Source organism: Triturus cristatus, chromosome 2_1, assembly GCF_964204655.1.
Source record: "Triturus cristatus chromosome 2_1, aTriCri1.1, whole genome shotgun sequence".
Lineage (NCBI taxonomy): Eukaryota > Metazoa > Chordata > Amphibia > Caudata > Salamandridae > Triturus > Triturus cristatus.
The window spans coordinates 598932397-598948883 of NC_140581.1; the positions used below are offsets into that span (position 1 = coordinate 598932397).

At 44.4% G+C, this 16487-nt stretch overlaps 1 protein-coding gene across 1 annotated transcript in view; it reads right to left on the minus strand.

The window, feature by feature from the left end:
* The window catches only part of PCSK1 (proprotein convertase subtilisin/kexin type 1), a 276980-nt gene that overhangs the window by 199035 nt on the left and 61458 nt on the right, over positions 1–16487 (minus strand). The window contains exon 2 of the mRNA XM_085632506.1: positions 3821–3925. Coding sequence (XP_085488632.1) covers positions 3821–3925 — 105 coding nt within the window. The remainder of the gene's footprint in view (positions 1–3820; positions 3926–16487) is intronic.

Below are 16487 nucleotides of genomic sequence, written 5' to 3' on the forward strand. Positions count from 1 at the left end.
TGCCTTTTGATTTATTGATGAATCCTCTTTCACAATATGACAGTGAGTAATGAATGTATGCAATCCAACATATACTGTGTTATTTTCATTTTATTTGTTAAAGCCTCATGTTATCTGTAAATCTTGGAGAATCTCACTGCATTGTAAAGTTCATGTTTAATGTAACTTAGCAACCTGATTAGCTGCAATGGCTTTATCTTTAGTATGTGAAAGCTCAGGACTGAAAACATGTTTTGTAATGAAAATGGAGGGATATGGCAATCATCGATGCTACATATATTCTTTAGTTGTATATATATTATTTAATCCTATTCAGAGGGAAGCATTGAATGGCTTGGATGCATATGTATGGTTATTAAAAAACAGGGCAAGGATAGATGGGCATGCAGAGGGTAGAGGACGTGACCTAGAAGCAGTCATTCCAAACAGGGCAATGGCATGGACATTGAAGTCTGTCACCATACGTTGTAATAATAATAGTTGCCAAGAAGATATCAGGTATGTAATGGGTGTCCATAATCAGCAAATTTCTACAGCTCTAAAATGGCTTTCCCAAGTCCTGCATGCTATAATACCATGTAATTCAACTACTTCACATCATGCCGTGGCGCAGGGTGTTATACTCACTCACTGGAACTGCTGCAACTCTGTATCTAGGTCTTCCTTTTTATTTGTGTTCATGTTTTCTATGTATTCAGCTTGCCACAGTCTGTCTTATTTTGAACTTCTCTTCATAGTCCCATATCTCCTTTCATGACATCTCCTTATTGGTGCAATGTTCCAATGCTTGTTGTCTATAAATTTATTTGCTTTGTGAGCTGTACATTTTCTAGCACTGACCCCATTTATTTGCAACCCAGGTTTTTCCACAAAAGCCTAGCCCGTGCCTTCCTCAGCCAGAAATTTGAAGATTCTTTCTGTTCTCCTGGCCCATAGGTATCGCTTTCCTTTTTTAGGTCGAGCCTAGCAGCACGCATGCACTTCTCTGCGAGCATGATGTATCTACACTGGGGGCTTAGACTACGCCCACCGCTTTCCATTTGTTCCTTTGTGTGCCTGTCTAATTTGCTGATTTGTAAAACATTGCTCTTTGTCCCACCCTTGGGAGTGTTTTAACTTTCCCGGTGATTGGCCCTGTTACCTATCCCTTTACAATTTTTTGATTTATTCATCCTTTGTTCGGCGTGCTCTGTTTTTCATTGAATGGTTATGTGCCGTTTATCAGTTGCCGGTGGTCACTCTTGTTCATGTCGCATTTTTCTGTCTGTCCTTTCCGCTCCCATCGCTCACCTTTGTGAGCAATCTACACAAGTGCTGAAGTGACCACCACATTGGTCATCCCCCAGTGCTTTCGTCATTGTCTTCACATCGAACCGTAAGAGTGCCACCTTAATCTTTATGTTTGGCAGACGCGAGCCTTTCTTTTGGTTTCCTTGCCACATGCTTCATGTTTTTATCAGCATGGCGCCTGGTTCACAAATGCCGAGCTCTGTCTGAAAATGAAATTCAGTTAAGATCTTAGTAGAAAATGTTCGTTATCTTTCAGGATTATCTTTTTAAATAAAGGTTGTCATGATATGAATAACTGCTTTCCCGAGTCTGTACGCCAAAAATGTCTTCAGCCTTCTACCCTGCAGTGGTTGCCTATCTTATCATTAGCCTATGACAACTGCCTTAAATCTGAATTGGTTGCAGGAAAATGTCCTGCTTTGTAAAGTGGTTGTCCATTAGGTCCCATACACACTGATCCATTTTTTTTTAAACGCAACGGCAGCAAAAACAATAAGTTGAATAAGGAAACCTGCATAAATGTCACATTGCACATCAGAAGAACTGTACGGAGAAGTAGACTATAGCAGTTTTTTTCCTAAACAAAAGATGGACTATGGGAGAGAAATACGAAAGCGTTTTCATGCGGTTTAAAACAGACGCCATGTTGTCAGTGCACACCACCTCCCCAATTCCACATGCCACCCTCGTGGAAACAGAAGCCAGATTTGCAATGGCTTGTCATTCGTCTTAGGTCTAGTAACAAAAGCATCCATCTTAGTACAGTTAAAGTACAAGATAACAACTGGAAATGTCACAGGCTCTTCAGATCATTTTTTAAATTATTTTCAAATAATTGACAGATATTTGAAACAGATATAACGTACTTTCAAATAAACAGATATGTTAAATTTGACCTGTAACGTCCAAAGCAGAGGCAGAACTGGGAAGAAGCGGTATGTTAGTGGGTCAGTGCATGGAATGACTTTTTAGAGGAGGCAGGAAGGAGAGTAGAACCTAAGGCTCTTGGCTTTGCTCTCTACAAAGAGCCAGGGGGAACTGCAGGCATCTCATAGTGGAAATAAGATGAAGATGATTCTTCACCCGCTTTCGAACTTCGTGGAATTTGACGGGATTGTTCGGTAACTCAGGGAAATTCTGCAAAGTGAAACTACGCAAGCTCCACCCACCCTTAATAATAACAGTATTGCCATTTTCATCACTTTTGAAATTAGTTGCAATTTGACAAGAATTGAACTCGTGGAAAGGGTCACATCGCTACTCACGTTATCCGTATTGTTACAAATATTTAACTAATTGCATTATTTGAATTTCACTCTTCAAAATTGTGCAGTTACCTATGCACCATAAAAACATTTCTCTGTGACACTGGCAACACTTTTCAGTATTATGGCATGAGACAAATCTTTAAGAAACGAAAAATAGAGGAACATTAAAAAACACTGTACTAAATACATGAACGTCTGAAAACAGCATAGTTAGTAATCCAAATGTACAGCACGCCAACCTTTGAAGATTTATGCACTGAGCACAAGAGAAATAATGGTGCTTGTACTGATGAACCTGTCTCATTTAGAGTGGTGTCTAGAATTGTAAACATTGTACAGTGATCACAGAATTGGTCACAGAATTTGATCAGTAGCTGGATGGGGTGACCTGGTGGCCCAGTCAATCAATCACACTGAATATGTTTCTTTACTGTGGACTGCTGGAATATGCCTAGCTTTACTCAAAATGCAATACCTGGTTGTGATTCTTTGTAATGGATCTCCTGGTGGTTGCCCCTGCACCATTCAGTTCCCATGTATACCAACATCTGATTTTCCTGTTGCATCTGGTATGACTTTTGCTGTGGCGTGCCTTCAGGCACCTGCATCATACTCCTTTTCCTATCATTGTTTTCAGACAGGGTCACGTCTAGATAAAGTCTGATGAAGATATTATAATATATGCTGTGATGTGGTGCTGCATGAGGTGGAATTGGGCGGAGAGACAATGATTTGCTGTTCAGTGTAATCTAGTTTTAGTACGGTGTCCAATGATATGATGTTTGCTGCTGTGAAGGGGTTTATGGTGTCATCTGCTGGCACATGTTGCATGGAGAGATAGTGGTGTCAAGTGATGGTAGCATGATGAGAGGTGAAATGGCGTAGGGGTGTGCTGGAATGTGAAATGATGATTGAAGAAAGACTGGTTTTGTGTGAGTTCATGTGGTGTGGGATAATGATGTACGATATGGTGTGGAGGGTCGGTTGCTTGAAAATGTCACATCTGATTGAATGTAATACCTAGTGTGAGATTGTTGCATTCTCCATAAGACAACAACACAAAAATATATAATGATGACCGCAAATCTGCACTATTTACAACAATAATTGTCAAGATTGTAAGTGTTTCGGAAAGGTGCAACACTCAGTCCATTACTTTTTCTTCTAGATAAGAAACCCCAAATTATTATTCTTAAAACCATTAGCATTTTTCACATAACCTCGTTTAGGTTCCACATAATAGGTGTAGGAGTAATACTTACACGCTCATCATCTGACAACCTCTTTGTTACATGAATTGCACTTCTTTTTGATCTTCTCGGATGCCTATTATGTCTGAATAAGTAGTGATTTTGAAGTGATCCAATCTGAAAAAAAAGAGAAAATGTAAACAGTAACTGTAAACAGTAATGCCCATTAAAAAGGTCACTGTCAAAGTGTATGCACTTAATTATAATCCCACGTATACCCTTTTCACAAGCACTCCAGAAAGTGTTATATGTCAAGATATTGTTGTAAGATTTTTTTTCTGATATAAATATCATGCTGGTATTTCCGAGAATGTGACTGCACAGGGCGGAGAGGCAGAGAGGCCTAATGCTCACTCATGTGGCTGGGTCATTGGTGGGATTTTTAGGCAGCAAAAAGATGATGTAATGTTTGAGCCTGCAGGTGACTATCCATCATTAGGAGTTTTGTTGATGAGTGGTGTATAAATGGGGGAAATGATAAGTGGAGGAGTTTTAGCCATGCAGAAGCAGCATATATCTCAATGCAAGAACATTGACTACAAATTCCCATGAAGTTGGATTCACCCGGAATAAGAATTGTCTGTATTTGAATATGCTGATCCAGACAACAAGTTGTATCTATCTATATAAGGTCAATTGTTTGCGCCACAACGCAGTCAATTACTACAGTGCACAGCTAACATGATTTCCATTCTTCAAGCAATTAAAATATTCATGCTATTTGTAGGCTCTGCGTCTAAAAAGAACTCATAGTTTTCGCATATTTACCAGTAGCTTTTCTTCTGGAGACAACTCATCTTCTTCGGCAACCTCTCCCTACAAATATCCACACCATGTCCAGCTGTAATTGGATTCTATTATAGTTTACGTTATTCTGCTTTGATATTCTAGGGAATATCTGTTAAGAATCCAGTTAATTTCCATCCCAATTTCCGGATTTAGGTTTACAATAGTGTCTTGGGCGAAACTACTTCGTAATGCACACATCATAACATCATAATATTTTGAAAGTGTTGGAAATATCGAGGATTGTGAAGGGTGAATTAGTGAATGGAGAGAACATACTACTGAATCTTGTCAATGGCATATATTGGTTATTTACCATCAAATATGCAAACACTCCCATTTGTAACAAAGAAACAAAGGCATGGTCAAATCTCTGGGTCTTTTTGAAAGCAATGGTTTAACAATAGATAAATGGTTCTCACTTTACCCAGAAACCAGTCCCAGGATGCTTGTTTCCGGTCCAGGGAGGACCTGGCCTGGCAGTCCAGACTGGACTGTCCCCAAGAGGCACAGGGTCAAGACGGATTTACATATGGCTGGGTCCTAACTGTGGTGGCGAAGTGAGCTAAGGAACGATGATGGATTCAACCAAATTATGTGACTTGTGGTGAGTGCCTGAAAAGTTTCAGCACTCTGTCTATCATCTCCTTGTGTTTGCTTTGTTTCACCTAAGTTGGCAGTGTATACCCAGACTTGGGTTCCTTTCTCACTTTGCCACTGGATTCAAGCTAGCCTGACTGATGAGGGGTGTTACCCCAAAACCGGTCCCAGGATGCTTGTTTCCGATCCAGGGAGGACCTAGCCTGAGAGGTCAGGCTGGACTGTTCCCATGAGGTGTAGGGTAAAGACTGATTTGCATATTAATGGGTCAAAACTGAGGTGGTGAAGTGAGCTAAACAACGATGATGGCTTCAACCCAGATCTGTGACTGGGGGTGAGTGTCTGAAAAGTTCCAGCACTACATCCATCATCTCCTTGTGTTTGCTGAGTCAGAACATCAGCCATGTGTTCTGAACCCAGATCATATTGAGGCACCTGTGAATTTGATAGAAAAGTAAATGTCCTTCTTAATCAACGTCACATACATACATCTTTCTGGAAAAGTACCTTCCTAGGTTGAAAACACCTTGACATATTGGTAATATAGGGTAAATTTAGGCCCCTGTACATTGACAACAATAAGACAACTCTTGTGCTTGTTGGGAACTATTGCTATTTGGCACAGTGAAGAATAACCCTCTGGGAAATTGGTCCAATCTAAAAGAAAATCCCTATCATTTCAAAAGCTGCCCCTCAATCAAGTAGGCTCTATTGCTCATCCTCACGAAAATATAGAATGACTTGCAATATTTGACAGATGTCAAGGGGGCATAAAGTCAAATTGAAGATGTAGTAGGCCCTAAAGAAGGCACAGATCTCATTTATCCTCGGTTGAACCTTGTTTGGCTTGATACTTCTAGTCTGTTGAGGAAGAGCTAAAAAGCCCAGATGTAGCCCCAGCATCCTTTTAAATAGAAACTTTAGCAATTATACTGTTGTCTCTTCTAATTGTTCTTCTCTACTATCCATGGATATTTGGAAAAATCTAATTTAACCTTGCTCCTGGGGGTGACTGCAGCCGCTAGATATGTAAGAACACAGTTCATCCTAAGAATTACATACTCTACTCTCCTAGCTTTTTCATGAAAGAATGCCTAAATAGGAAAGCCTTTATTAAAGGATCCAACTTCCTTGAAACCATCTGAGATGTTTTATCTGAATCCTAAAAAGGACAGCACTTGTGTGCTTGGATGACAGGAATATGACGAAGTTAAAAATAAAACATAAAGTGCATTACCCTACATCCAATATACAGCCATCCTCTACACAAGAACTGGCATTTAAAACATCTAAATCTGCGGGATTGATGCAGCAGAGTGCAGTAACGTGTCTTAAAAAGTGACATATTGCGACATTTCTGTGGGTCATTCTCTATGTTATCAGATACATGTTAATATTGCCTTTCTCAAAAGCCACTTCAACCTAACTTACTAGGCAAACCAGATCTCTGGCACCGGTGTTTTGGCGGTAGCCCTCAAGCTTTGGATCGAGTAAAGGCCTAAATGATAAAAGTATAGAAGATGAAGCCTTCTTGCTGGATATAGAAATAGAAATGAGAGTATTTGCCTATGAATTTTTTTTTACATAGCCAGCAGGCAAGTTCCCGTTCAGGCCAATGTATATAGACACAGAAACAAAGCCATACAAAATTAAAAACCTGTGATTTATAGCTTTTCATTAATTTTACCGAACGAAATAAAATACTTATTTAAACACTGAGAGGCAATTCTAAATCATCCACTAATATTCAATTGGAGAGTTAATATCACCTCATGATATTATCACATTATTTTAGAATATTTTTGCTGTACATGAGGCATAACATGTGGTAATACAGAATGGTAAATTACTGAGGAAATCAGTGTTACCGCACCAATTTCCTCAGATAACTCCAGAATTCTGGGCTGTATTTTGGGGACACATTTCACCAGGATTGAGCTGGCAAAATACGTTTTGAAGAAACCTCGTTTTAGTAATATCACTTGCAGATTTGCCACTTTACTTGAAGTGCAAATCTTGGAAATTTCTATTTGCTGGAAAGTTGGAATTATAAGAAAACTCTGAATGGAACTCTGATTTGGAAGTGCTTGTAACAGAAAGGCACCTATGAAGGAACGCTTCTATCATATTCGAAAATACATCGATTGTGGAACTAAATTGCAGAAATATCATTTTAATGGGATTTCAAAATATACAAGACTGTCACATCAAATTATGGATGTAAGGGACAATTGCTACTAAGAGAAGATCATATAGAGAATATGAAAATATGATACTTGTCTAAAGAATAGTTCTCAGAACTGTCAACCCTTGCAACACTGGAGTGATCATTTTATTTAGAGGAAAGAAGAATGAAGTATTTGGCAAAAGTCTTTAGAACTATACAACTGTATACAACGTAATGAACATTATATTCTTCCTGCAGGTTGCCCTTCATACATTGTTTTTTTTTAATGATTCTTTGTTAGCCCTTACTTGACAGTGAACTTGGAGCCAAGCCTTACTGATCAACATAACAAGACCTTTAAAAAGACGCTTCTGAGAAGGGCTCTGGCTGCGTCCACCCATTCCCACAGGATGTGATTGGGCAGAAATTGTGTGTTTGAACTGAAAAAGAGTGCTTGCATTGCACAGATTATACTCAATACAGTAGGCTTCAGTAGTTTAAGTTGAGAAGGCAGTGATCAAGTCTGTAAGCCAATTGGTTCGTTGGGATAAATTATGTCAGATATCAGAACATTTTATTATGAAACTCTGTCTGCCAGGTTCTTGTAATCAAAGAAATCAGACAAAATACATAGGCATATGCATAGAGGGGATGTGGGTTAACCCTCCTCACCCATTGGTCTGGACTGTCATTCACATTTTGTTTCTACCTATGACACCACATAGCATGAGTCAATGGGTCAGGCCATTTCTAACATTGCCTATATGCTCACTTTGGCTCTCTGAGTGACAGGACTTCTCCTAATCAGATGCACATGTCCATCCCGGACTGGATATGAGTGTGCTTCAGTGCGCAAATCAGTCCTTTCATTTAACATTTTCTCATATTATAAGCCCCTCTCACTTCTTTTCCTCTTTTTAATTTATTTTTACTTTTACTTCTTTATTTCTCAGAGTGACCAGCAATTCCCAGACAGTGTTAGCGGGCTGCTGCACAGTTTACTGCATTCCACATGGCCATTGCTTCCAAGTAGAGTGGGCATCTTGGAATGGCCAATAGATCACTTCTAAGCCTATGTTTATCGCTATTTCATCATTCCAATATGGCTCACACGTTACTTCTAAATGTGACATTTATGTTGGATCTATAAAATACAGTATGCACATTAATTTATTATATCTTTCACATATTTGTTTTAGAAAGCATAAGCTAGCCATGTGCTGTAAAAAAATTCTTATTTTCAATGTTCATTCTTTTACCTCATCTTGCTTATGCTGGTTGGGTAGCCTCTGACTTCCTGGTCCATGTGTCTCTCACCCAGCTGGCACTGCCCAGCTCCTCGTGTCTGCTGCCTAATGCACAGCCTTTGAGGCTGCCAGTTCAGTCCCACTGACCGATGAGTGTCCTATAATTTACTGGTATTTAGCTCTTTTGCGCTTGCTTATTTTCAGTTGAACTTTTTGTTTCTCTAGTGTTAGTGTTTTCTTTGTAATTGGCCCATTTGCACTTGTGATTATCTTTTTTCTCGTATCTCCTCCAGTGCCTGTTGTTTTCATTGTAATCGGCCCATCTGTGCCTGTTTTATTGTATTTCCAATTGTATTTCCCCCAGTGCTTGTGTCTTAATTTCGAGCTCACTGTTCATGGCCATTGCCCGCTCTCACCATTTTTTCCTCTCCTGCAGTTTTTTTCTCCAAACGCCACCTCCTGCCTCCCAGCCAGCATGCCCTGTCCCACCTCCCAGGACTATTAATCGAGGCCGCCGCATGTCCACACTGCTGGCACGCCAAAGGCAAGCCTGTCTGCACCAGTCCTGGATGGCACCCAGCATCAGGAACCCTGGGCCCCTGCACTCCCACAGGTGGTCTGCCACAGTCGTTTGTGCCGTGATTCCCAGACGCGATAACAACTGCTGTCTCGCATCAACTCATTCCACAGCAGGATCTTTCACCTGCATCCACTGCCAGTTCACCTCCACCCCAGGACCGACCGCCATCGCAGCAACCAGAGCCATGCCATCCCTGGTGGCTGAGACCTTCCCGGAATAACTCAGATGCCTCTTCATTAATGCCAGATTGCTCTGCAAACACATCACCAAAGTCTGTGACACCATTTCGACCCTCGCCTTCGATGTTACCTTCATTACAGAGACCTGGCTCATCCCCACATCTATCCTGACAATGCTACTGCAACACCCACTGGCCACAAGATGAAACACTGTGACCGCACCAACAGGCACGGAGGTCCATTGCACACAAAGAACCGATCACTTGCACCACCACCAATGACAAAACCACCATGGAACACATGAACTTCCAGCTCTGTACCAATGACAAAACCACCATCAAAGGTCTCCTCACCTGCAGACTGCCAGCTCCACTAACTGATCTCAGCAACACAATCACAGAATTCATCACCCCACTCGCCATTGAATCCAACCACTACGTCTTCCTGGGAGACCTCAACTTCCACCGGGATGACCCCACTGACATCACACCTGGATGACCCCACTGACATTAACTCCACCAACCTCCTTGAAAGACTAGACAACATCGGCCTAGAGCATCTTGTCACAGACCTCATGCACAAAGCAGGACACATGCTGGATCCCATCTTCACATTCAGCAACAGAATCAGATACAGCCAAACCACAGAACTCACTTGTTTGGACTTCATTGTACACTTCACTCATGCGGGACATAATTGCTCTAATGAACTCCATCCACTCTGGAGCACCCACCAACCCATGCCCCCAATGACTTTATAACCTGGGCACAGACAAGATCAGCCACCAGCTCACCACCATCATCAATGCCTCTATCACCAGAGCCAATTTTGCCGATGCCTGGAAACATGCAGAGATGATACCCCTCCTCAAGAAACCCTCTGCGGACCCCAGCGAGCTCCAGAACTACCATCCCATCTCACTTCTCCCATTTCCCACCAAAGTCCTGGAGAAGTCCATCAACCTCCAACTCACTGAATACCTGAGAGAAACAACCTGCTGGACTCTTCAAAATCAGGTTTCACAGCCAATCACAGAATAGAGAGAGCTCTGATCTCCGCAACTGATGACATCCGCACCCTACTCGACCGAGGGAAATCAGCTACCCTGATCCTCCTCGACCTCTCCCCAGCCTTCGACAACATCTTCCACCACACACTCATCGATCGACTGTGGCAGTGTGACACGCTCAGATGGATAACATTCTTTCTCACAGGGCGCAACCACAGAATCAGTCTTCCTCCCTTCACCTCACAACCCAAGCACTTCATCTACGGAGTCCCTCAAGACTCTTCCCTCAGTCCAACCCTCTTCATCATCTACATGACAGAACTTGCAGACATCGTCAGAACCCGCGAAATCAACATCATCTCCTACACTGATGATACCAAGTTTGTCCTCTCGCTCTTAGTGAACCCCACCTCAACGAAGACCAATTTCCACAACTGTATGAAGAATGCCTCAGCCTGGATGAAAAAGACTGCCTGAAGCTCAACACAGACAAAACTGATGTTCTGGGGGTCAGGAGACACACCTCCCTCTGCAATGACTCCTAGTGGCCATTGGGACTCAGACCCGCCACCTCTCTAAAAGACCACACCCGCAATCTCGGCATTATCCTGGAAAGCAAATTCTCCATGAAATGTCAGGTCAACGCCGTCTCCTCAGCCTGCTTCCACAGTCTCTGCATGCTCTGCAAAGTCTTCAAGTGGCTCCCCATCAGCAACACAAAAACAGTGACACAGGACCTTGTCACCTGTCTACTGGACTACAGCAATGCACTCTATGCAGGCACCACCACAAAACACATGAATAGACTCCTGAGGATCCAGAACGCAGCAGCCAGACTGATCCACAACCTGCCCAGGAGGACCCACATCATCCAGCATGTGAATGAACTCCACTGACTCCCCATCCAGAGAAGATGCCAATTCTAGCTTCTGACCCACAGCTACGAAACCCTCCATGAACTAGGGCCCAACTACATGACCTACCACCTGAATTTCCACAAACCTCTAGGGAACCTCTACTCTGCTCACCTCACACTCGCACAGATACCACGCATCTGCAAGTGCCGCACTGGAGGTCGCTCCTTCTCCCACCTTGCCACCAAGTCTTGGAACATCCTTCCCCTCCACCTCTGCACCTCACCCTCGTGGATTCACTTCAGGAAGGGACTCGAGACCTGGCTCTTCGACTGACACAGCGCCTGGATTCCCTCTCAGTTGATTAGCCACTCTTTATAAATACTGTTTGATTGATTGAGTTTATGTGTGTGTTTGATTGTGGCAGGTTAGTGAATGAATGCTAGAATTAGTTATCGGGTGGATGAATGTATGCACGAGTTCAAGGAGGAGCGACAGAGTGCTAGTATGATGTGTTATAGAGTGTTTAAACTCACTTACTGACTGTTCCCCTTTCTATTGATTTACACATCTGATTTGGAAGGGCAATCCAAAAGAGATAACAACTCATAGTTTTTTTTTTATTGTTTAGCAGTTCTATAGCTCACCACTTACTGTTAGTATAACGATAGTGAGGGATGAGTCATGGAAAGCAAATGTTTGTATTAATGCAGTCATGTACCTATTTGCTTATTATTATTCAGAATAATTTTTATACAGAGGCATATCCGGGAAGGAGTATTGCTGCCACACTGTCATAACAAGTTCTTGGATATTTGTTATTTCACATGACACAACTAGCAGTCCTGCAGAATAGAGTGGGTGTGAGACGCTCGCACCATTTACTTTTGCGCAATTACATGAAATGTTGGTAAAATGATGCAAAATTACATGAAATGCTCATCTGGCAGCACTACATTTTAATGCTAAATCCATTCTCACGTCACCTTTTTGGATACAAGGATGCATTTTGTGCTAAAAAAAACGCAGCAAGTGCTTCGAACAACAGCAGCACGCTCTCTATTCATTTGCAATGTTTTTACCTGAATGAAAGAACTTCAAATTCCGTGAAGGGGTGTAATGGAGTAATTTCAGGAATTTGAGGTAACAATCGTAACACGAAAAACTTAAAATTATGCGGAATTACGCCAGCGTAACAAACATTTATTTTCACCCTGGCTTAACAAAAAGCTACTTGTGAAGATTTGGCATGTTAAGTTTTGGCACGCAGCTTCCCAAACTGGCGTGCCTTCATCCGAATGGTCACAAACACATTCAAGGTAAAAAGCCGACAGTGAATGCATACCCTGGGGTACTTAACAAAACATGCAAAGCCCATTAATACCCGAGTGGTGAGCGGCCTTGTAATGCTAGGCCCCTGGTTTATACTTAAAAAGTCCTGCTTTACCCAAAGCCAGATAGACAGACAACATTCGCAGCTGCATTATTACCACACACGAAAGAAATGCTGCTCCGATCACCTCAAAAACACTCATTTTTGCAAGTGATCTTTTTACTTTATCTCCAGCTCCTAAAGTGCCTCTGAGAAAATATCCTAGTGCTTAGCAGCAATTTCCGCCGACACTTTGTCAAGTGCATTTCACCTTCTATTTTTCCTTTATTCAGGTCTCATAAATCAGGTGCCAAAAATGCCTTCCTTTTCCAGCACAACGGAGTCATGGATGCTGAGAAACAAACTACAGTACATTTGTTTTTTCTGCCCTGGTATGTTGTTGACTTTGTTTTTTTATCACTGGTTGGGGAAACTCGATCCTCACACCTAAGATTAGTTGGAAAAGAAAGAGGGGCATATTCTCCAGAACGTGTGATAACCATTGCAAAAGTTACTTAACGCAACCTCCAACATCGCAGTCTATTGCGAGAAACTTACGCCATGTTAAACAAGTATTCACAACACGCCGATACCATGCGATAGTCACCAGATAACGCGTCAAATGGGCGCGTTAAAACCAATGCCATGCCGCAAAAATGCAAAACACGAACGCAAAAAAAGCTGCGATCAGGCCAAGCGCGATACAAAAAGCTGCGGAAAACAGCGGCAGGCCTGCAAATCCCACACGTCTGGCGGGAAAATGCACCATAAAAGCAGAACAAGAAAAACACACCAGAAACAATCCAAAGTGCGCAGCAACATGAATGCACCCTGACCGAGCGCAGAGGCCAACGCGAACCCCACAAGCCCCACAGACCACCAGCAAGTTACAACGGGTCGGGGAAGGCCAGGGAGAAGAGGGAGAGGAAGACGGGGTACAGTCCGCAGGAAAACAAGACCAGCGTCACAGAGGTGACAGAACACTACCATCAACTGACCCACAATCAGACTACCAGGAATGCAGCTGGAGTGTTGAGGAGGCCAATGGATGAGGCCAAGAGGCACTGGCATGACCTGAAAACCTAAACCAGGCACCAAGATGCCACCAACAGGAAGGCAGCAAAGGCGACAGGAGGTGTGAGTCCTGAGCCACAGGAGGAACCAGAGGAAATGGAGGCCAGTCATCAGTGTGGAGACGGTGCAAGGAGGTGGGAGTACGGACACAGCTCCAGATGACCTGACACAACGACAACAGGGTGAGTAACAACCAGGGACTGGGAGATGGGCACAATGGCACACATGCACAAGTAAGTAGAGCACACCGCACACCCACAATGACCCAGGATCATGTCCCCCATCCCTGTGGCACACTGCAGCACACACACATAGCAATAACAGCACATCCCATGACAATGGCACAAAGTGCAACACCAACACTGCAAAACAGGGGACACAACTGGGTCCGCACATGCGCAGAAACAGGCCACTCACGTTGAACAGAGCAGGAAACTGTGAGATGCATATGTACGTGTACAACCTCACATCTGTCACGTAGTCCAAATGTCCACTGTCCTTCCCTCAAATTGCCAGCACCGCCCAAACAGTCACAATGTACATTGTCACACAGTCTGCATGTCAACAAGAACAATGTGCCAACATACATGTCAACATGCATCTCCCCTTCACATTGCAGAGGGACAAAAACACCTCCAGCAGGTCAGACCAGACAACCCAGCAGTGATGCTGGAGACGACCACCACACCTTCGACACCGATGCCCTACAACAGCTCATGGACATCACAGGCAAGCCACCCCCAGGAGCAGGGCAGCCAAGCCACATAGATGAGACCACAGCCCCTGCACAGACCACACAGCAGGAAGCACCCGCCACCACGGCTGGCTCCCAACACTTCCCTGAGGCACACATCACATTCCAATGCCAGGTGTCAGAATGACAAAAGGAGTTGGCCGAACAGGTGCGGGTGGGCTCAGAGCTCATGGAAGGCAAATTGGACCACATACGTGGGTGTCCAGGTCCCATCAGAGACCACCTACACCCCACAAAGGAGACCCACACTGTGAGAGAGACACATGCAGATGGACATTCCCAGTACCGAACCATATCAGTCACACACCCACGTTGGCTCTGCATACGATGGCCCAGTCCACTCCCCTTATGTAGTAAGTGGCTGACGACAAAGCTACATGTCCAAGCTCTAACCCGCTGCCTGCGGTGACATGTCTGCGTCTGCTGTACACAGCACAATGTAATGTTGTAGGGCCCCGGGCCCTCATGCATACAAAAAGACCACAGGGACACACGCAGATATCATATTGAACTGGCTATGGGCACGTGCGCCCGGCCCCTTTATTGGCAGGGCCACATGTACAGTGACGCCTGTGTTGTACGTGTGTGGGGTGAGTATAAGCCAGCTCGCATGGAGTGCTTGGTGCTGGCACCAACTTGAACCGTGGACACCAGTGCAATGGAAACAGAAAACACCTGCATAACAGAGTAAACTGCTGAGCAACATGGAGGGAGCCGGAGCAAGTAGAGAGGTCACCCAACATGCAAACAGAAGTTTCCATGAGTTGCAGTGCACTGAGGTTGGGGCACTAGAGATGAGCGCGCTCATGTGAAGAAATTGCTAGGATTGTGACTCTTCGGGTTAGTCCTGATGCAGCTGCAGTGGGGGGGGGTGTCACACCTGCATCATCTTCCTCATCATCGTCCCAGACCTCCCACACTGCCTGAGATGACATTGCTGCATGAGCTCTCCACAGCACATAACCAAAACAGTAATGGACGATGATTCGTGGTGCACTGACTTAGTGGTACCTGGAGTGCTGAGCAGGGGAACAGGCAGAAGATGGCATCCACGACAGGTGCAAGCAACACCGTCAGTCTACCAGTACGACCGTTTCGGCACTGGCAGTTGGCGGTTGGAGTTGGTCCTGGTGGTGGTGGTGTGTGCCTCCTGCGGTGATTCGAAGTCCAGGCCGATCAGGACTCGATTTGATGTGTGAGCCCTGGTGGGCCGCATTTGAGGCCAGAGGCAGCAGACAGCGCAGGGCCATATGCACATGGCGTCAATGACCCCAAGACCACTGTCACAGAGGTCACCCAATATTCATTCAGACAGGGTCCCAGATGTGAGCTGCACAGAGTTAGTGGCCCCGGATTAACAGCGGCCGGCACAGGCACCCCGCCACGGGGCGGTGACTTGCAGTGCAGTCAGGAGGGCCACGTGAGCTGAGCGGGTCCTCATCAGTGTCTGAGGTGTATGTGGTGGAGGGTTGCGGGGGACAGTGGAAGGTGTCCTCCAGGGCATGATGCAGAGGTTTGATGTTATCCGGAAGCAGCAAATGGACGGGTGGAAAGCGACAGCTTCGTTGGCAACACCAATTAGGTATCAGCCACATGTGGATGAAAACTACCCCCTAGTCCATAGACTCAGACGCCAGCAATGTATGACCAGAGAGTGTCCATGAATGTCGGGGAACAGACTTAGTGGCACCGGGGCTAGGAGGGGATGCGTAGGCCGAAGGCAGTAGTCCGGTTGGGCCCATAGACACATGTGGTTGTAATGCTAAGCACAGAGTTGGTGGTACCACATCGAAGGGAGTACACAGATATAAAATCTGCCATGAACATATGTACTCTGCCATAGAGTAATCAAGACTCAGTTCCAAATGTGTAACCTACTTGACCGTTGTGTAGGCCGGGTGCAGCAGTAGAGTACGTCAATGAGAAAGGAGTAAAGCAGGCCTATGTCGTGGAGGCTGTGGTGGTCTGAGGAGGCTGCCCGGGATGTGGGCCTCGGGCTTGGAGCCTGCGTCGGCAAGTGGTGGGCCCTTCTTGACAGACGCCGGTGTCGGTGGATG